The sequence below is a fragment of the Thamnophis sirtalis genome, unplaced genomic scaffold, assembly GCF_051295495.1.
Source record: "Thamnophis sirtalis isolate CommonGarterSnake01/CBP01778 unplaced genomic scaffold, rThaSir2_p1.2 scaffold_9, whole genome shotgun sequence".
Classification (NCBI taxonomy): Eukaryota; Metazoa; Chordata; class Lepidosauria; order Squamata; family Natricidae; genus Thamnophis; species Thamnophis sirtalis.
Window position 1 is genome coordinate 46,607,761 of NW_028261389.1, and position 14,737 is coordinate 46,622,497.

Genomic DNA, 14,737 nt, shown 5'->3' on the forward strand with positions numbered 1-14,737 from the left:
TCCTTTTTCTTGCTGTAGCATTACTCCTATATTGTGAGGCTCTGGACAGAGTACAAAACATCAACTCAGAAAATAACTGATCAGAATGAATATCCACAGTCAGTCATTCAGGCCCAAAACATAAGAATATATTAATCACAGAATACAAGATGAAAGGGAAGTATTCACTTATTTATTTGTTTGTATGTTTCTATTTTGATGCCACCGAACTCTAAAATGATAAAGAAACGAACTAAAGTGGAATCAACAGAAGGCAATCCAGACAACTTACATCAAAACATATGTACACCTCAAGAAGTCATATCCAAAGAATGAAATTCCTATCAATCCACTTGAGTTGATAGGCGGACTATTCAAATGGGCCCAATGCGATACAGAGGTCCATGTCGTCATGATGTCCAGTTTATTGAAGTACTGATGTAATTATGGTAAAGGGTACATGTAATTTCCTCCATTCTCAGATCATATCTCATCTGCTCTGAAACAAAGACTAGGTCAAGCGTGTACCTGCCTGCATGTTTTGGGACTATACTGGTAGTTGCTGTGACAGAACATGGAGGTTGAAGTTCAGCCAAGGAAATGATAACATGACATTCAGGATTTGCAGAGAGATGCTTGTAGTTGGTACATCAGCAGTGGCCAAAGATCAGTGGTGGGTTTCTAATCTTTTTTATTACTATTCTTACCAATTCTGCCCTACTTTTGTAGCCCACATTGTTTCTCTGCACCCAAAATGGGCTCAAGAATTGCTGGAGAAATACAGTTACAATGCTGTAGACTGATAAGGGGTTGGAGACAATAAGTAAAGTGAGTATCTGGCTTCTAGACCAGACAGAGCAATTGTGCAGATCCCTCAAGCAAGGTCCTTTTGGTCAGAATAGTGTTCCATATCTAAGCCACAATCTATTCAATATGGATCCGAAATAATTTCCTGTTGCTTTTTAAATTACTAGCGATTTAATTCTTTTTTCTTATCTTCAACTACTACAATATATTGGATTTTTTTCTGCCTTTTTATTATCTTTCTTGGTCTCTCTATCCATACAATGCAAATAAATTTACCGTAATAAATTTTTAATCCTAAATTGCTTCATCTAGAAACTTATCCTTTTGTATTTATTCAGGCATTTTGGTATTATTTTAAGTAGTTATCTTAAATGGACGGCCGATAAATTTTATAAATAAATAAATACATTTATGCATTTTGGCCTGATTAAATTGTTGATTTTCTTAATTGAATTTGTATTTGTTTTACTGCATTAAGTGGATAGGAACTTGCCTTTAATAATAATATCGTAATTCATGATATTTATTTGTCTTCTTAGGCTATATTTTTTCTTATGTTCTTTTATTATTATTATTTTCTTCCTAGTAATTTAAATGATTATCATTATCAGAAGTACTTAAAATGGTCAAAATCACACATGATCCAAACTCTTACAAGATTTTAAACATTCTAATGAAAAAATAAATAAATTCTGGGATACAATGAATCTGGCAGTTTTGGTTTTCCCAATATGGTCCAGAAGAAATAATATAGGTTTTTCTTTAATTTTGTAGTCTCTTGTGGGGCAGTTAATGATTCTGAGCCCTACTTGCAAGGACCTGTATATTTTATTCACATAAAGAGGTCTAGAATACTTTTATAAATGGACACTGGACAATAATCTCCTATCTTGATTTCACTATTTGCAAGTTTGAGGGTTGATATTACAGGATAACTAAATTTAAAGTTATCAATTATTACTATGAAGAAAATAAAAATATTCTCATTTCTTTTAATGACTACCCTGTTGCCCCCAAAATAAGACATCCCAAAAATAAGGCCCAACGTGTTTTTATGTATGTGTCTAATATAAGCCCCAACCCCCCACCATCAAATAAGACCTACTTAAGAGCCTGAACAGCTGGCCAGCAGCCCATTTTGCCTGGTTGCTTGCGGTGCCTCGGCCACAAAGTGGGGTGATGGTGGAACTGCCATATAAATCCTGCACTGACTTACCTCAGGGTCTCTGCAGCCAGGCCACCCATGCCTCAACATCTGCCCTGTGGTGGCAGCATCAACAGCCATGTGCAGCAGGAGCTCATGTGGCCACCAGCCCACTTCTGCTTGCTCATGGCTGCTATGGAGCAGAAGGCTGAGTGGTGTGTGGGGCTGAGGCAAGGCAGCTGTTGGGCCATCGATGGCCTGGATTTGGGGGCCCTGAGGTAAGCCGGTGAGGGGCAGGTGGGGCAGGTCCACTCCCTATCTCACCTTGCGGATGTGGCACTGTTGTGTCGCTCAGCCTCCTGCTTTGTTGTGGCTGCAAGCAAGCAGAAGAAATGGGCCAGGGGCTATGTGGGGTCCTGCTGGACGTGGTTGTTAGAGCTGCTGCCGTGAGGCAAGGCAGATGTTGGGGCATGGGTGGCCTGGCTGCAAGGGTCCTTAAGTAAGCTGGTACGGGGTCCATGGGGCAGCTCCACCCTTCCCTGCCTCATGGTGGCAGCACTTGTATACCACGCAGCCTGCTGCCTTGCCGCAAGCAAGCAGAAGTGGGTCTCCCATTCGGGGGGAGGGGAATAAGACAACCCCCCCCAAAATAAGTCCTAGTGCTTATTTCATTTTCATTTCATTTTTCATTTGAAGTTTATTTGTATGCGGCCCTTTTCCCTGAGGGGACTCAGGGCGGCTCACAACCAAAAGGGGAGGGGGGAGACAAACTTTTAACATATAAGACAATACATAATTAAAAAAAACACAACATTCATACCATTCGGGCGGGTTACAGTCTTAGCCCCAGGCCTGACGGGGCCCAAAAGAAAATTATTTTCAGAGAAACATGGGTAGTTAAATGTCAATAATAGTCTTTATTTTTACCAAAAATATAACGTAAAATATGCACATAGTTACATTTTCAAGCATGGAATCCCATTGACAGCTGATGTTAAGGAAAACAGGCTGGCTTCTGTTATGAAATCTGTTTCTTTCAATAGCTGAAATCATACATGTTGCTAAATCATTGCATGGTTTGTTTTTGGTTTGGCAAGCGCTGTGATTCCAGCTATTGTGGTTTGTAATCCATAATTACAGGTAGTTCTCGACTTACAACAGTTCTTTAGTGACTATTCAAAGTTATAATGGCACTGGAAAAAGTTCTGAGTGTTTTTCACAGTTATGATCATTGAAACAACCCCCTGGTCACATGATTAAAATTCGGATGCTTGGCAACTGGTTTCTTATTTGTTATGGTTGCCGTGTCCCAGGTCATGTGATCCCTTTTTGCAGCCTTCAACAAGCAAAGTCAATGGGGAAGCCAGATTCATTTAATAACCATATTACTAACCACTGCAGTGATTGACTTATCAATTATGGCAAGAAAGGCCATAAAATGAGGCAAAATTCACTTAACAACTGTCTCTCTTAGCAACAGAAATTTTGTGCTCAATTGTACTCATAAGTCGAGGATTACTTGTGTAGTTTAGTATATGGCTAACAATTGATTTTGGCTGATCATGGTTAAATGAAACTTTATCACAATCCATGAATCTAAGATGTATTTGTATGATTATATGAAGAATACCCTTTAATTAATTAGTTTGGCCATAAATTGTTGATATTTTTTATAAATTCTGTTTTGTATACATGCATGCTGTACATATGTCCATACATATGTATCCATTAATTAGGTACATGCATTGTGCTATTTCTCTACATGGTGGCACAGTGTGCAGTACTGCAGGCTACTTCAACTCTGCTAGCTGCAGTTCAACAGTTCATATCTCAGCAGGCTCAAGGTTGACTCAGCCTTCCAGCCTTCAGAGGTGGGTAAAATGAGGACCCAGATTGTTGGGGGTAATAGGCTGACTCTGTAAACCGCTTAGAGAGGGCTGTAAAGCACTATGAAGCGGTATATAAGTGTAAATGCTACAGCTATGTGATATTAGGAACCGTTTCATGTAAATAAGATAGCACATGTTTTTTTTTCTGATTTCAGTTTTCAGGGAGATTATTTGTAAGTTGAAAACATTACCCATTGCATTTGTTTGTTTTGTCTTACTTCTGTATCATGTGATTTTTGCCCAACTAATATTGGTTTGTTGCCTCTTATTGCCAATTTAATTTGAGTACTTATTCCTCTGCTTCCCTGCATAGGCTCTTGGGCGGGAACTCCTCCTCCATTTGATTAAATATTTGGTGGACAATGATCAACATGATCCAGTCATCACAAAACTCATTAACCACACTCGGATACACATCATGCCTTCAATGAACCCTGATGGTTTTGAAGCATCAACAATGCTTCAGTGTGCAGCCACAATTGGCAGGTAAGAAAAAAGCAACCTAGGATACAGTGAGGAATGTCTTGGGTATGTTTTCAACATGCTACATGCTATTATGTATTGCTACACAATACGTATAGCAGAACAATTTTGTAGGCTCTGTTCTTAACTATCATATCATTAAATCAAGTTATAGTTTCTTGAACAGGAGTAGGAAATTTTATTTAGCCTGGTCTTTCCCACTTACCTTTACATGTAACAAGGAAGATTTTATTAACTCAAAAGCAGGCTGGGGGCAAGGGAATAAATAGTTTGTGAGTTTTTGCAAAGAGGTTTTAGAATTTCATGTAATCTTGCCCTTGGTCCACAAGAATGAATATTCATCAATCCTCTTCTAATGTTTGTGTCATCTTTAGATACTTCTTCAAAATGTATGTGCCTTTCTGAATTAACCAGTCTCATATCATCCTTTATCAATACCTGCCATAATCATGTCCATCTTTCATTCCAGATTAGTGTAAATTTCTCTGCTGGTCTTTAACTTTCCTTTGATTAACACACACACACACACACACACACACATTTCCCTGGGTTCCTCTGAGATGAAGGTTTCTATTACTCTTCCTACAGGCTTATGCCTTGTTTGCTCTCCTTACAGGTCATCTCTTTGCTCTTAGATTTACTTATTTTATTATCTACTCATCTTTGCTCTGTTTCCTTGGAATTGTTCTTTCCTAATCTACTTGATAACAGACCATCCTGACTAATCATCAAAGCCAGTGCAGGTACTGTTGCTTGTTACTATTTCCTACAATTCTGTTAGCATTAGCCTAGCCTCTGATTCAATTCTTATGGCTGAGCTCATATACCGTACTCAAAAAGTATATTAAAAGTTATATAATTATAATGTTATCTCTTCAAGGTACAATGCTAATAAAAAAGATCTGAACAGGAATTTTCCTGATCATTTTACCACCAATAATCAAATTATCCAGCCAGAGACTAAAGCAGTTATGAACTGGATAAATTCTGGAATGTTTGTTCTTTCTGCTAATCTGCATGGTGGAGCACTGGTTGCAAGTTACCCCTTTGATAATGGCAATCACGGTAAGCTAATACTTGGATGACCATAAGGATACTACAATAAACATTTCTCAATTTTTAATTAATGTTACATGATACTCATCTCAAAATAAATTAATGAATTTATTAATAGCAAGTATTATAATAAATCAAAATAAATTAGCTTTGGATTTTACACACACACACATGCACGCACGCACACACAGTACTTTAATTTATCTAACAATGCAACTGACCAGCACATTTATTTGTTAACTTATGCATGTTTTTATAGATCACCCACTTCCAGAGACTCAAGGTGATATGCCAAAAAACAAACAAAAAACCACTAAAAGGCGTAAACAGTCATTCAGTCTAACAAACTAATTTAGACTCTGTTAATCCAGTGCATGGTTTATCTAATCCAAATCAATTCCAAGGCAGTAAACAATTAGAAAACTAACATTTTATCTGCATGTACATACTCATTTGCATTTAAATTATCAGAAAAATGTGAACGTTAAAGTTTTTTTAAAATGTAACATTTAATGAGATTTGTCATATGAAATCCATCTTATAATAATAGCCAGCTATCCTATAGGTAACAAACCAAGATAAATTTCCACTAAAATACAGGAGAGTTTTTTCTTCATTCTGAACTGATAAAGGGAAAATTTACTGCAGGAGCCAGCATTATAAATGTAAAAATGTGAATTGTGCAAGAAGCGACTATAAGAACAATGCTAGCAGAAAGAGGCAGGATATGCTGTGGCATCCTCATTGTGGAAAACTCTTCCCACCATCACCAGGAAGGCAAAAGAGCAGCATATAAATCTACAGAACTTCCTTTACAATAGTTATCCAAATTAAAGCTTCCCTAACAGATTGTTGTTAGCTACCATCTGAACATGCATGATGAAAAACAGATCATCATTTCCCTCAGTAATTGCCTCCCCGATTGAACTAGTCTTACCACGAGTACATTTTTCTGAAAGAAAGTTAGGAAAACTAAGAAAATTCAGCTGCAATTTTCTTTCTTGTAACTTATGAACGTTAATTCATGGCTTGCACTTTGGAATTAGAAAAATATATCTTGACATTATCTGCATGACTTAATTATTTTCCTTTTTTCACAGTCAGATATATCCAGTCCCCTAAAACTCTCCACATACGACTTTGTTTCCAGTTCCTGGAGCATGGAGCATCCCTGTTTTGTTATTGTGTTTTGGGGGGAAATATCTGTTTCAATTTCTCTGATTTTTTTAAAAAATGTGGTGCCCAGAACTAGAAACAATACTTAAGGTAGTATTGTTGAAAAGTACAGTTTTTAAAAATTTCTCATCACTGAAAAGCTGTCCTGTTGATGCTGCTTAAAATTGTAACAATCTTATATATGGAAAAAGTAAGTAACCCGGAACTGCATAGTTAAGTTGGATGCACAGGAATATGGACTTGAGTCAAATAATGGAAGTTTCCTATATCATGGCCCCAAAACGCAAGAAGAGAAGTTTTAACTAGTAAAACGCCTAAAGATCCAGTCAGTGGAGAGATCGATGGAAAAAAGTAAGGAAGATCAGAAAACATCCCAGGATAATGGATTGTATTGTTCTAGATTCAGATAAAGAATGGAGAGCAAAGTTAGGAAAGCACTCCAACAAACCATTACAGTAGTTCAAATGAGACACTACAAAGGCATGAACTGTATGACCTTTTCAACAGTAAGAAATGGATAAATTCTCTGGGCATTCAGGAGATAAAGATTGCAGGTTCTTGTGGCTTTATCAATCAAAGTTTCACATAAAATTTCTCCTTCATAAGAATGCCCAAATCTTGCACCATTGGTAACACTACAGCTGACAGTCCTGAAAAGCAAAAGAAATGGGAGAAGAATGATCAAGATAAAAGACAAGTTTGGTCTTCATATCTAGTTTAAGGTTGTGAGAAACAGACTCAACTGCAAATCCAACTAGGAAGGCAACAGAAAAAGGATGATCATGCCTGAATAGAAAATGACATCTGGATGTTATCAGCATAAATATGCTGAATATGATAGTTTAACTAAAAGAAGAAATGAGAGCACTCAAAGGCAAATTGTACAAGGCGAACAGATTATTGAAAATTGAACTTCATGGTTGACACAAAATATTTGTGGTTCTATTCTTGGGGTGTGAAATGGAATGGACTTTGAAATCCAAGGATCCATAGCATCATGTCATATTTCATACCTCCAAACATTTTTATTTACGACTGTTGTAAAAATTTCAAATTTGAAGAGGCATCAGCTGTTTTCAAGACACTGTCCCTAAGTACAATCATTTTTCTGCCCTTGTAGAAGAAAACTGAAAATTCTATTGTCTGTGGAAGACCTGGGAAAGGATTTATATTACCTGTATTTGTATATTTATTCATTAAATTGACTAAACATTAATATGAATTTCACTGCAACCACCTTCTTTCTACAGTTACAATTGATGCAAATGGTGTTAGCAAAACAGTGGATGATGATGTTTTTGTTCATCTTGCAAGCACATATTCTAACAACCATCGCATGATGCATAAAGACATTGTGTGTGATGATACGAATTACTTTAAAGATGGCATTACGAATGGATATCACTGGTATATAGTGAAAGGTACAATTTCCCATTCTTTCCTTGTGCCTCTTCTGTTTCTTTGGTAGTATAAACTGTATATATTTTAAGATCTTTGTCATTCATAAAGAGTTTGAAGAACTCACAGTAGTGAAAGAGCCAAGGTGGCGCAGTGGTTAAATGCAGCACTGCAGGCTACTGCTAGATCAGCAGGTCAGCGGTTCAAATCTCACCGGCTCAGGGTTGACTCAGCCTTCCATCCTTCCGAGGTGGGTAAAATGAGGACCCAGATTGTTGGGGGCAATATGCTGACTCTCTGTAAAACCGCTTAGAGAGGCCTGATAGGCCTATGAAGCGGTATATAAGTCTACTGCTATTGCTATTGAATGTTGAGATTAATATGGAATCCAATATGGATCAATCTTATGCTGAAAACATAGCGACAGGATTTAGATACTTTTGGGGCCAAAGATGGAAATAAGGAAGAGTGGGGAATTGTTAAGATGTTTCATGCATCTTAAATTCTTTGGATTTGTTTCAATGTACATTTGTTTGAATAAATACACAGGCTAAAACACCTATTCAGATTAACGTCTAAATTGTATTCAACATTATTTGCATTTGCATTATTTGCATTATATTTGGCATTGAGGTTATTTTGTATGCCTGATCTTATGTAATGTTACACCAACAAAAAGAGTTATGAAAAGGCTAAAGGAACAGTAGCGCACTGTTCCCATTGTCTATCGTGTAATAGGGAGGAGACACAAATTATAAAGAATGAATAGTTTGCTCCACCTAACAGTAGCAGTACATGGCAGTTATTTGTGCTTTCATCTCCTCAGGGGATCCTTATGTGGAAGCAGTAGCAGTAGACAATAGCAGTGATAAAATTCATAATTAGCATTATTATAATTAATTATTTGGAGTTGCAAAACCTGATGGTGACATCTGCAGAGAAGTTCAGTATTGGTGTTGTCCAGACTCATTCATGATGCAGAAGTGCTTGCTTTCAGATCAAGAGCACATTTTGATGGATGAGAAGTAATATGGAAGTGATCAGGAGAATAATATGCTTGTTTATTTTTGGACTGACTTTTCAGTGATGTACTTGAACATTTTATTTTAGGTAGTATGCAGGATTATAATTATGTTTGGGGACAATGCTTTGAAATTACATTGGAGTTATCATGTTGTCACTATCCCTCAGAAGATAAGATTCAAGATTTCTGGGATGACAATAAAATTGCTCTGATTGAATATATTAAACAAATTCATCTAGGTAAGTCAGTTCTACTGTTTTTGGTTATTGGAATCTGATATACTTAAATCTTATGGAATAAATTACTAAAAGGACAATTTATATTTGTTGGGTTGTTTGTACAAGAATTGTCACTGATAATAATATTGTTAAGCAAATCCAGCTTCCCTAATTACGGTAACATTGCTTGTTAGAAACTGGTTGGGAAGGTTGCAACTAGTTGTAAAACGGGAACCAGTTGCCAAACTCCTGAATTGTGATCATGTAACTACTGGGGTTGTGGGAGCATCGTAACTTCGGGGGCAGATGAAAATCACTTTCTCTGAAGCTGTCATAATTTGGAACCATTATTAAGTGAACATTTGTACGTTGATGACCACCAGTACTAACAAACCATCCTGGAAAAATAATGTCCATCTAATCATATAGAATGAGAAGTGGCTGAATGACTGAATAATAAATATACATTTACAATTACAAATTATAATTCATATGTGAACATGCAGTATGTTTTTCCCCAAAAAGTACATTGTCTACTCCCTGTTATCATTCTACATGCTCAATTCATTTTAATGTATATATGATAAATATCAGTGGTGGGATTCAGCCAGTCCATACCTATTCAGGAGAACTGGCTGTTAACTTTCTAAGCAGTTGGGAGAACGGGTTGATGGAAGAAATCTCATTTTGTTTTTTTCCCCACTTTACAGAGCTAATCCTGTAAGGAAGGTAGGAAGGGAAACATTCTGGTGTTGTTTCTAGCTTAATCTTTATTGCCCTGCTTAAAAAAACTGCCTCTCTAGTTAACCCTTATTACATTATAACAGCTAAGGCGCCCATTGACGTGAGTAACATTGAGTTGGCCACATCCACCCAGTCACATGACCACTGAACCACGCCTACCCAGCTGGTCATTAGGGCAGAGAACTGGTTATTAAATTATTTGTATCCCACCACTGATAAATATTCTCATTATTATTGTTTGTTTAATTCATTTGCTGCCTTTCTTGCTGTGGAGCTTGCAACAATAAAAAGGGAGAAATGAAAAGAAGGTAAACAGAACAAGATAACAGAGCAATAAAATAAACAATGAAAAAGAGCACAATGAGAATACATCAATACATCCCGTTTTATGGTACTTGGAAGCAGACCGGTTCCAGTGAAGTGGAACAGAGATGAAATATGGGCCGTCATAGGGACTCTAAAGACTGTTATCACTACTGCACTTTGCACCAGTTGAAGCTTCCAAATGGAGTAGCCCCATGTAGAATGCATTGTACTAGTCCAGATGAGCACAGGGAATCGTAATCTAGGAAAGGTCACAACTGGTGTACAAACGGAACTACGCAAAAGCTCTCCTATTCATGCTTACCAGCTTCTCTTTGAGCAGAAAGCATTTCCATTTCCATTTATTGAATTTATAGGCCGCCCAATCCCAGAGGACTCCGGGCGGCTTACAGAAATAAGAAATATTAAGAAAGGATTAAAACAGTAAGACACAACAAATTAAAAGAAACACAACATGCACCCAGTCTAAGCGGGGCTGGACCTCAATCAAGAGGTCAACAGCCCCAGGCCTCCGGAAAAGCCAGGTTTTGATAGCTTTACAGAAGGCCATGAGAGTGGGTAGGGTCCAGATCTCTGGGGGTAGCTCATTTCATAGGCCCGGAGCGGCAACAGAGAAGGCCCTACTCTGAGGCGTCGCCAGCCGGCACTGTCCAGCTGATGGCATCCGGAGAAGGCCCATCCTGTGCGATCTTATCGGTCTTAGGGAGGTATGCGGCAGAAGACGGTCTTGTAGATATCTGGGTCCTAGGCCATGCAGGGCTTTAAAGGTGATAACCAGCACCTTGAATCGTGCTCGGAGACCAATGGGAAGCCAGTGCAGCTCGCGGAGGATAGGTGTAGTGTGGGTGCACCTTGGTACACCCAGTATTGCTCGTGCGGCTGCATTCTGGACTAATTGTAGTCTCCGAACACTTTTCAGGGGCAGCCCCAAGTAGAGCGCATTACAGTAATCCAGTCTTGAGGTGATGAGGGCGTGAGTGACTGTTTGAAGTGCCTTCCGGTCCAAATAGAGCCGCAACTGGTGCACCAGGCGAACCTGGGCAAAGGCCCCCCTGGTCACAGCCGACAGGTGATGTTCCAAAGTCAGCTGCGGATCCAGGAGGACCCCCAAGTTGCAGACCCTCTCTGAGGGGAGCAAATTTTCTCCTCCCAGGCTTAAGGACGGACTAGCTGGGCTGTCCTTAGGGGGCAACATCCACAGCCATTCGGTCTTGTCAGGATTGAGTGCGAGTTTGTTCACTCCCATCCAGACCCTAACAGCTTCCAGGCAGTGGCACATCACTTCCACCGCTACTCTGAGTTGGCACGGGGCGGACAGATACAACTGTGTGTCATCCGCGTACTGATGGTATTTAATCTCGTGCCGGCGAATGATCTCACCCAGTGGCTTCATGTAGATATTAAATAGGAGGGGGGGACAAGACCGACACCTGCAGCACCCCATAATTGAGGGGCCTAGGAGTCAACCTCTGTCCTCCAACCAACACCAACTGCGACCTGTCGGAGAGGTAAGAGAACCACCGTAGAACGGTGCCTCCCACTCCCACCTCTTCCAGCCGTCGCAGAAGGATACCATGGTCGATGGTATCAAAGGCTGCTGAGAGGTCAAGGAGCACAAGGATAGAGGAATGCCCTCTATCCCTGGCCCGCCAGAGATCATCAGTCAGTGCGACCAAAGCGGTTTCGGTGCAGTAACCAGGCCTGAAACCAGACTGAAAAGGGTCTAGATAATCTGCTTCATCCAAGGTCCGTCGGAGTTGGAGGGCCACCACCTTCTCAACAACCTTCCTTAAAAAAGGGAGGTTGGAGACTGGACGATAGTTTTTAAAAATAGCTGGGTCCAGAGAAGGCTTCTTGAGGAGGGTCTCACCACCGCCTCCTTCAGAGGTTGTGGAAAAGATCCCTCCCGCAAGGAGGCGTTTGTAATTCTCTGGAGCCAGCCTCGTGTTACCTCCCTGCTGGTCGAAACAAGCCAGGAGGGGCACAGATCCAGTAAACAGGTGGAGGCACTCATCGCTCCCATGGCCTTATCCACTTCATCAGGAGTGACAAGCTGGAACTCATTCCAGAAAGTCTGAACAAGACCCTCCCTCGGCATCTCCGCTGGTTCTGTCCAAATGGACTCCAGGTCTGTCCAAATCTGAACGATTTTGTCTGACAGAAACTGAGCAAACTCCTCAGCTCGTCCCTGTAAGGCATCCCCCATTTCCCCCCCTTTCAGGAGGGAATGGGTTATCCTAAACAGGGCGGCTGGGCGAGATTCTGCGGACGCAATAAGAGCGGAAAAATGCGCACATTTTGCCGCCCGTATCGCCACTAAATAAGTCCTAGTAAAGGCTCTTAGTAGTGTTCGGTCGGATTCGGAGTTGCTAGCCCTCCAACATTGCTCTAGGCACATGAATCAAGCAGAATCTATTGATTGCAAACTGGATCTAATCAGGGATGTGCAACCACATCCAGAACTAAGGTTGACAAACACTAAGTCTTGAGGCTTGATGTACCCAAAGCCACTTGATCTTGTCAAGATTAAGTCGAAATCTGTTGCCCCCCATCCAAATCTCTGCAGCCTCCAGGCATCATGAGAGAGCATAGATAGCATCACTCCGATCACCTTGTGTAGTCCTTTTGAGGAAAAGATTATTTATTTATTTATTCATGTTTTTCCCAGAGACTCTTAGTAGGTTACAATTATCATAATGAAAACACGTATAGTACAATTTCAAATCACCTAACAATAAAACATGTAATTCCCTATAATAAAACCATGTATTAAATCATAAAATGACTTACATAAGAGCAAACAGTATAAATTGAAATATCTAGTGTATTAATCAAAGGCCCTTTGAAACAATCCTGTTTGTAATAATTTTCCTAAAGCCTAACAAGGAGCTGTTCAGATTTCAGAGACATGGAGCTCAATAACATTAGCACTACCACAGAGAAGTAATATCCACATTAACTTTGTTTGAGGTACTTTGGAGCATTTATGTGTGTGTTACGTATTGATGCCGAGGTGGCGCAGTGGTTAGAGTGCAGTACTGCAGGCCACTTCAGCTGACTGCTATCTGCAGTTCGGCGGTTCAAATCTCACCGGCACAAGGTTGCCTCTGCCTTCCATCCTTCCGAGGTGGGTGAAATGAGGGCCCAGACTGTGGGGGCAATATGCTGACCCTGTAAACTGCTTAGAGAGGGCTGAAAGCCCTATGAAGCAGTATATAAGTCTAACTGCTATTGCTATTGCTATGATTTAGGCTTGTCCTATTGTGCAGCCACAGCCAAGAAATTCCAACTTGCCCTTCAGTCACAATTGTGCCTGCAAAGAGTCATCACTGAATTGTGATTATCTGTAGCAAAGAAAATTCTCAATTATAGCCTGAAAAAAATAAAAACGCCATCCTCTCTTTTTTCCTCCTTATAGGTGTAAAAGGTCGTGTTCTGAATCAAAAGAACAAACCCATTGCAAATGTGATCGTGGAAGTTCAGGGAAGGAGGCATATATGTCCTTACGTAACCAATAAAAATGGTGAATATTACCTTCTCCTCCTGCCTGGAGTCTACACGCTCAATGTAAGTACAATACTCTTATCCAGCTCTTATCCAAAATTCTTTTGTATTTTGTTTAATCTGTCCCAGGCCCTTAAAATCTATTAATCTAAGGGATTTGAAATAACTTGTGTTTCAAGCTTTAGGATACGAAATGAGCATTCTGCACATGGAGCAAACATTTACATTGATAATGGAACTTCCAAGTTACTCTGAAAATTAGAATAGTAAACATAGTAAAGCATACTGACAAGACTAAATTTTGTTTTTCAGGCAACCCTCCCTGGATTTATGTCATTACAACAGGAAGTAGTTTTACCAAATGGTGCAGAAAAATTCAGTGCCTATGAATATGACTTTATTTTCTCCCTGGGATCTACCTCAAAAAAGCCTGTTCCATGTCCATTGAAACCACTTTATTCAAACAGTGTTAGTACGGTTACTGTTACAGTGTTTAACTTTCTAATTTTTGTATATATAGGCATATAACATTTGTATTTTTAGATTTGCTTTTTAACATTTCTTGACTATAGAAGATTTTAATTTTTATTGAGTTATTCTGGATAATAAAGTCTTTGAATTAACAACTGCATTCTGTTTCAGCCTTTGAGAATAGGAAAATGTGCACTCGGGTCACAGTGATATAATTATTAATTTATGATTAATTTAATGAAACATCACCTTTGCCTTTCACTTAAAATAGAATTACTATACTAACATAACTGGATCTTAAGGATAAAAATGATAGGTCAGAAGAGACCAACATGATGTTTTAATTTTACATGATTGGTCTTTTCTCTTTAATGGACAAATGAATGCAAAAATTTGCTTGAATAAATTCTTTTTTCCCACTGTGTAGGGCATCTGTACACACATGGAACCTACTCTGAGCCAACCTAAGCCAATGAGATTATTTTATTAGTACCTATTAAGCATCTATAACAAATGCTCT

At 39.2% G+C, this 14,737-nt stretch overlaps 1 protein-coding gene across 2 annotated transcripts in view; it reads left to right on the forward strand.

Annotated features, from left to right (window-relative positions):
• Window positions 1-14,377, forward strand: part of CPM (carboxypeptidase M) — a 23,788-nt gene extending 9,411 nt beyond the window's left edge. For both annotated transcript variants that reach the window (XM_014052450.2, XM_014052451.2), the window contains 6 exons: window positions 4,133-4,305; window positions 5,183-5,367; window positions 7,785-7,955; window positions 9,043-9,195; window positions 13,661-13,809; window positions 14,059-14,377. In XM_014052450.2, the coding sequence (XP_013907925.2) occupies window positions 4,133-4,305; window positions 5,183-5,367; window positions 7,785-7,955; window positions 9,043-9,195; window positions 13,661-13,809; window positions 14,059-14,274 (1,047 nt within the window). In that variant the 3' untranslated portion in view covers window positions 14,275-14,377. The remainder of the gene's footprint in view (window positions 1-4,132; window positions 4,306-5,182; window positions 5,368-7,784; window positions 7,956-9,042; window positions 9,196-13,660; window positions 13,810-14,058) is intronic.
• The last annotated feature ends 360 nt before the right edge of the window (window positions 14,378-14,737 follow it).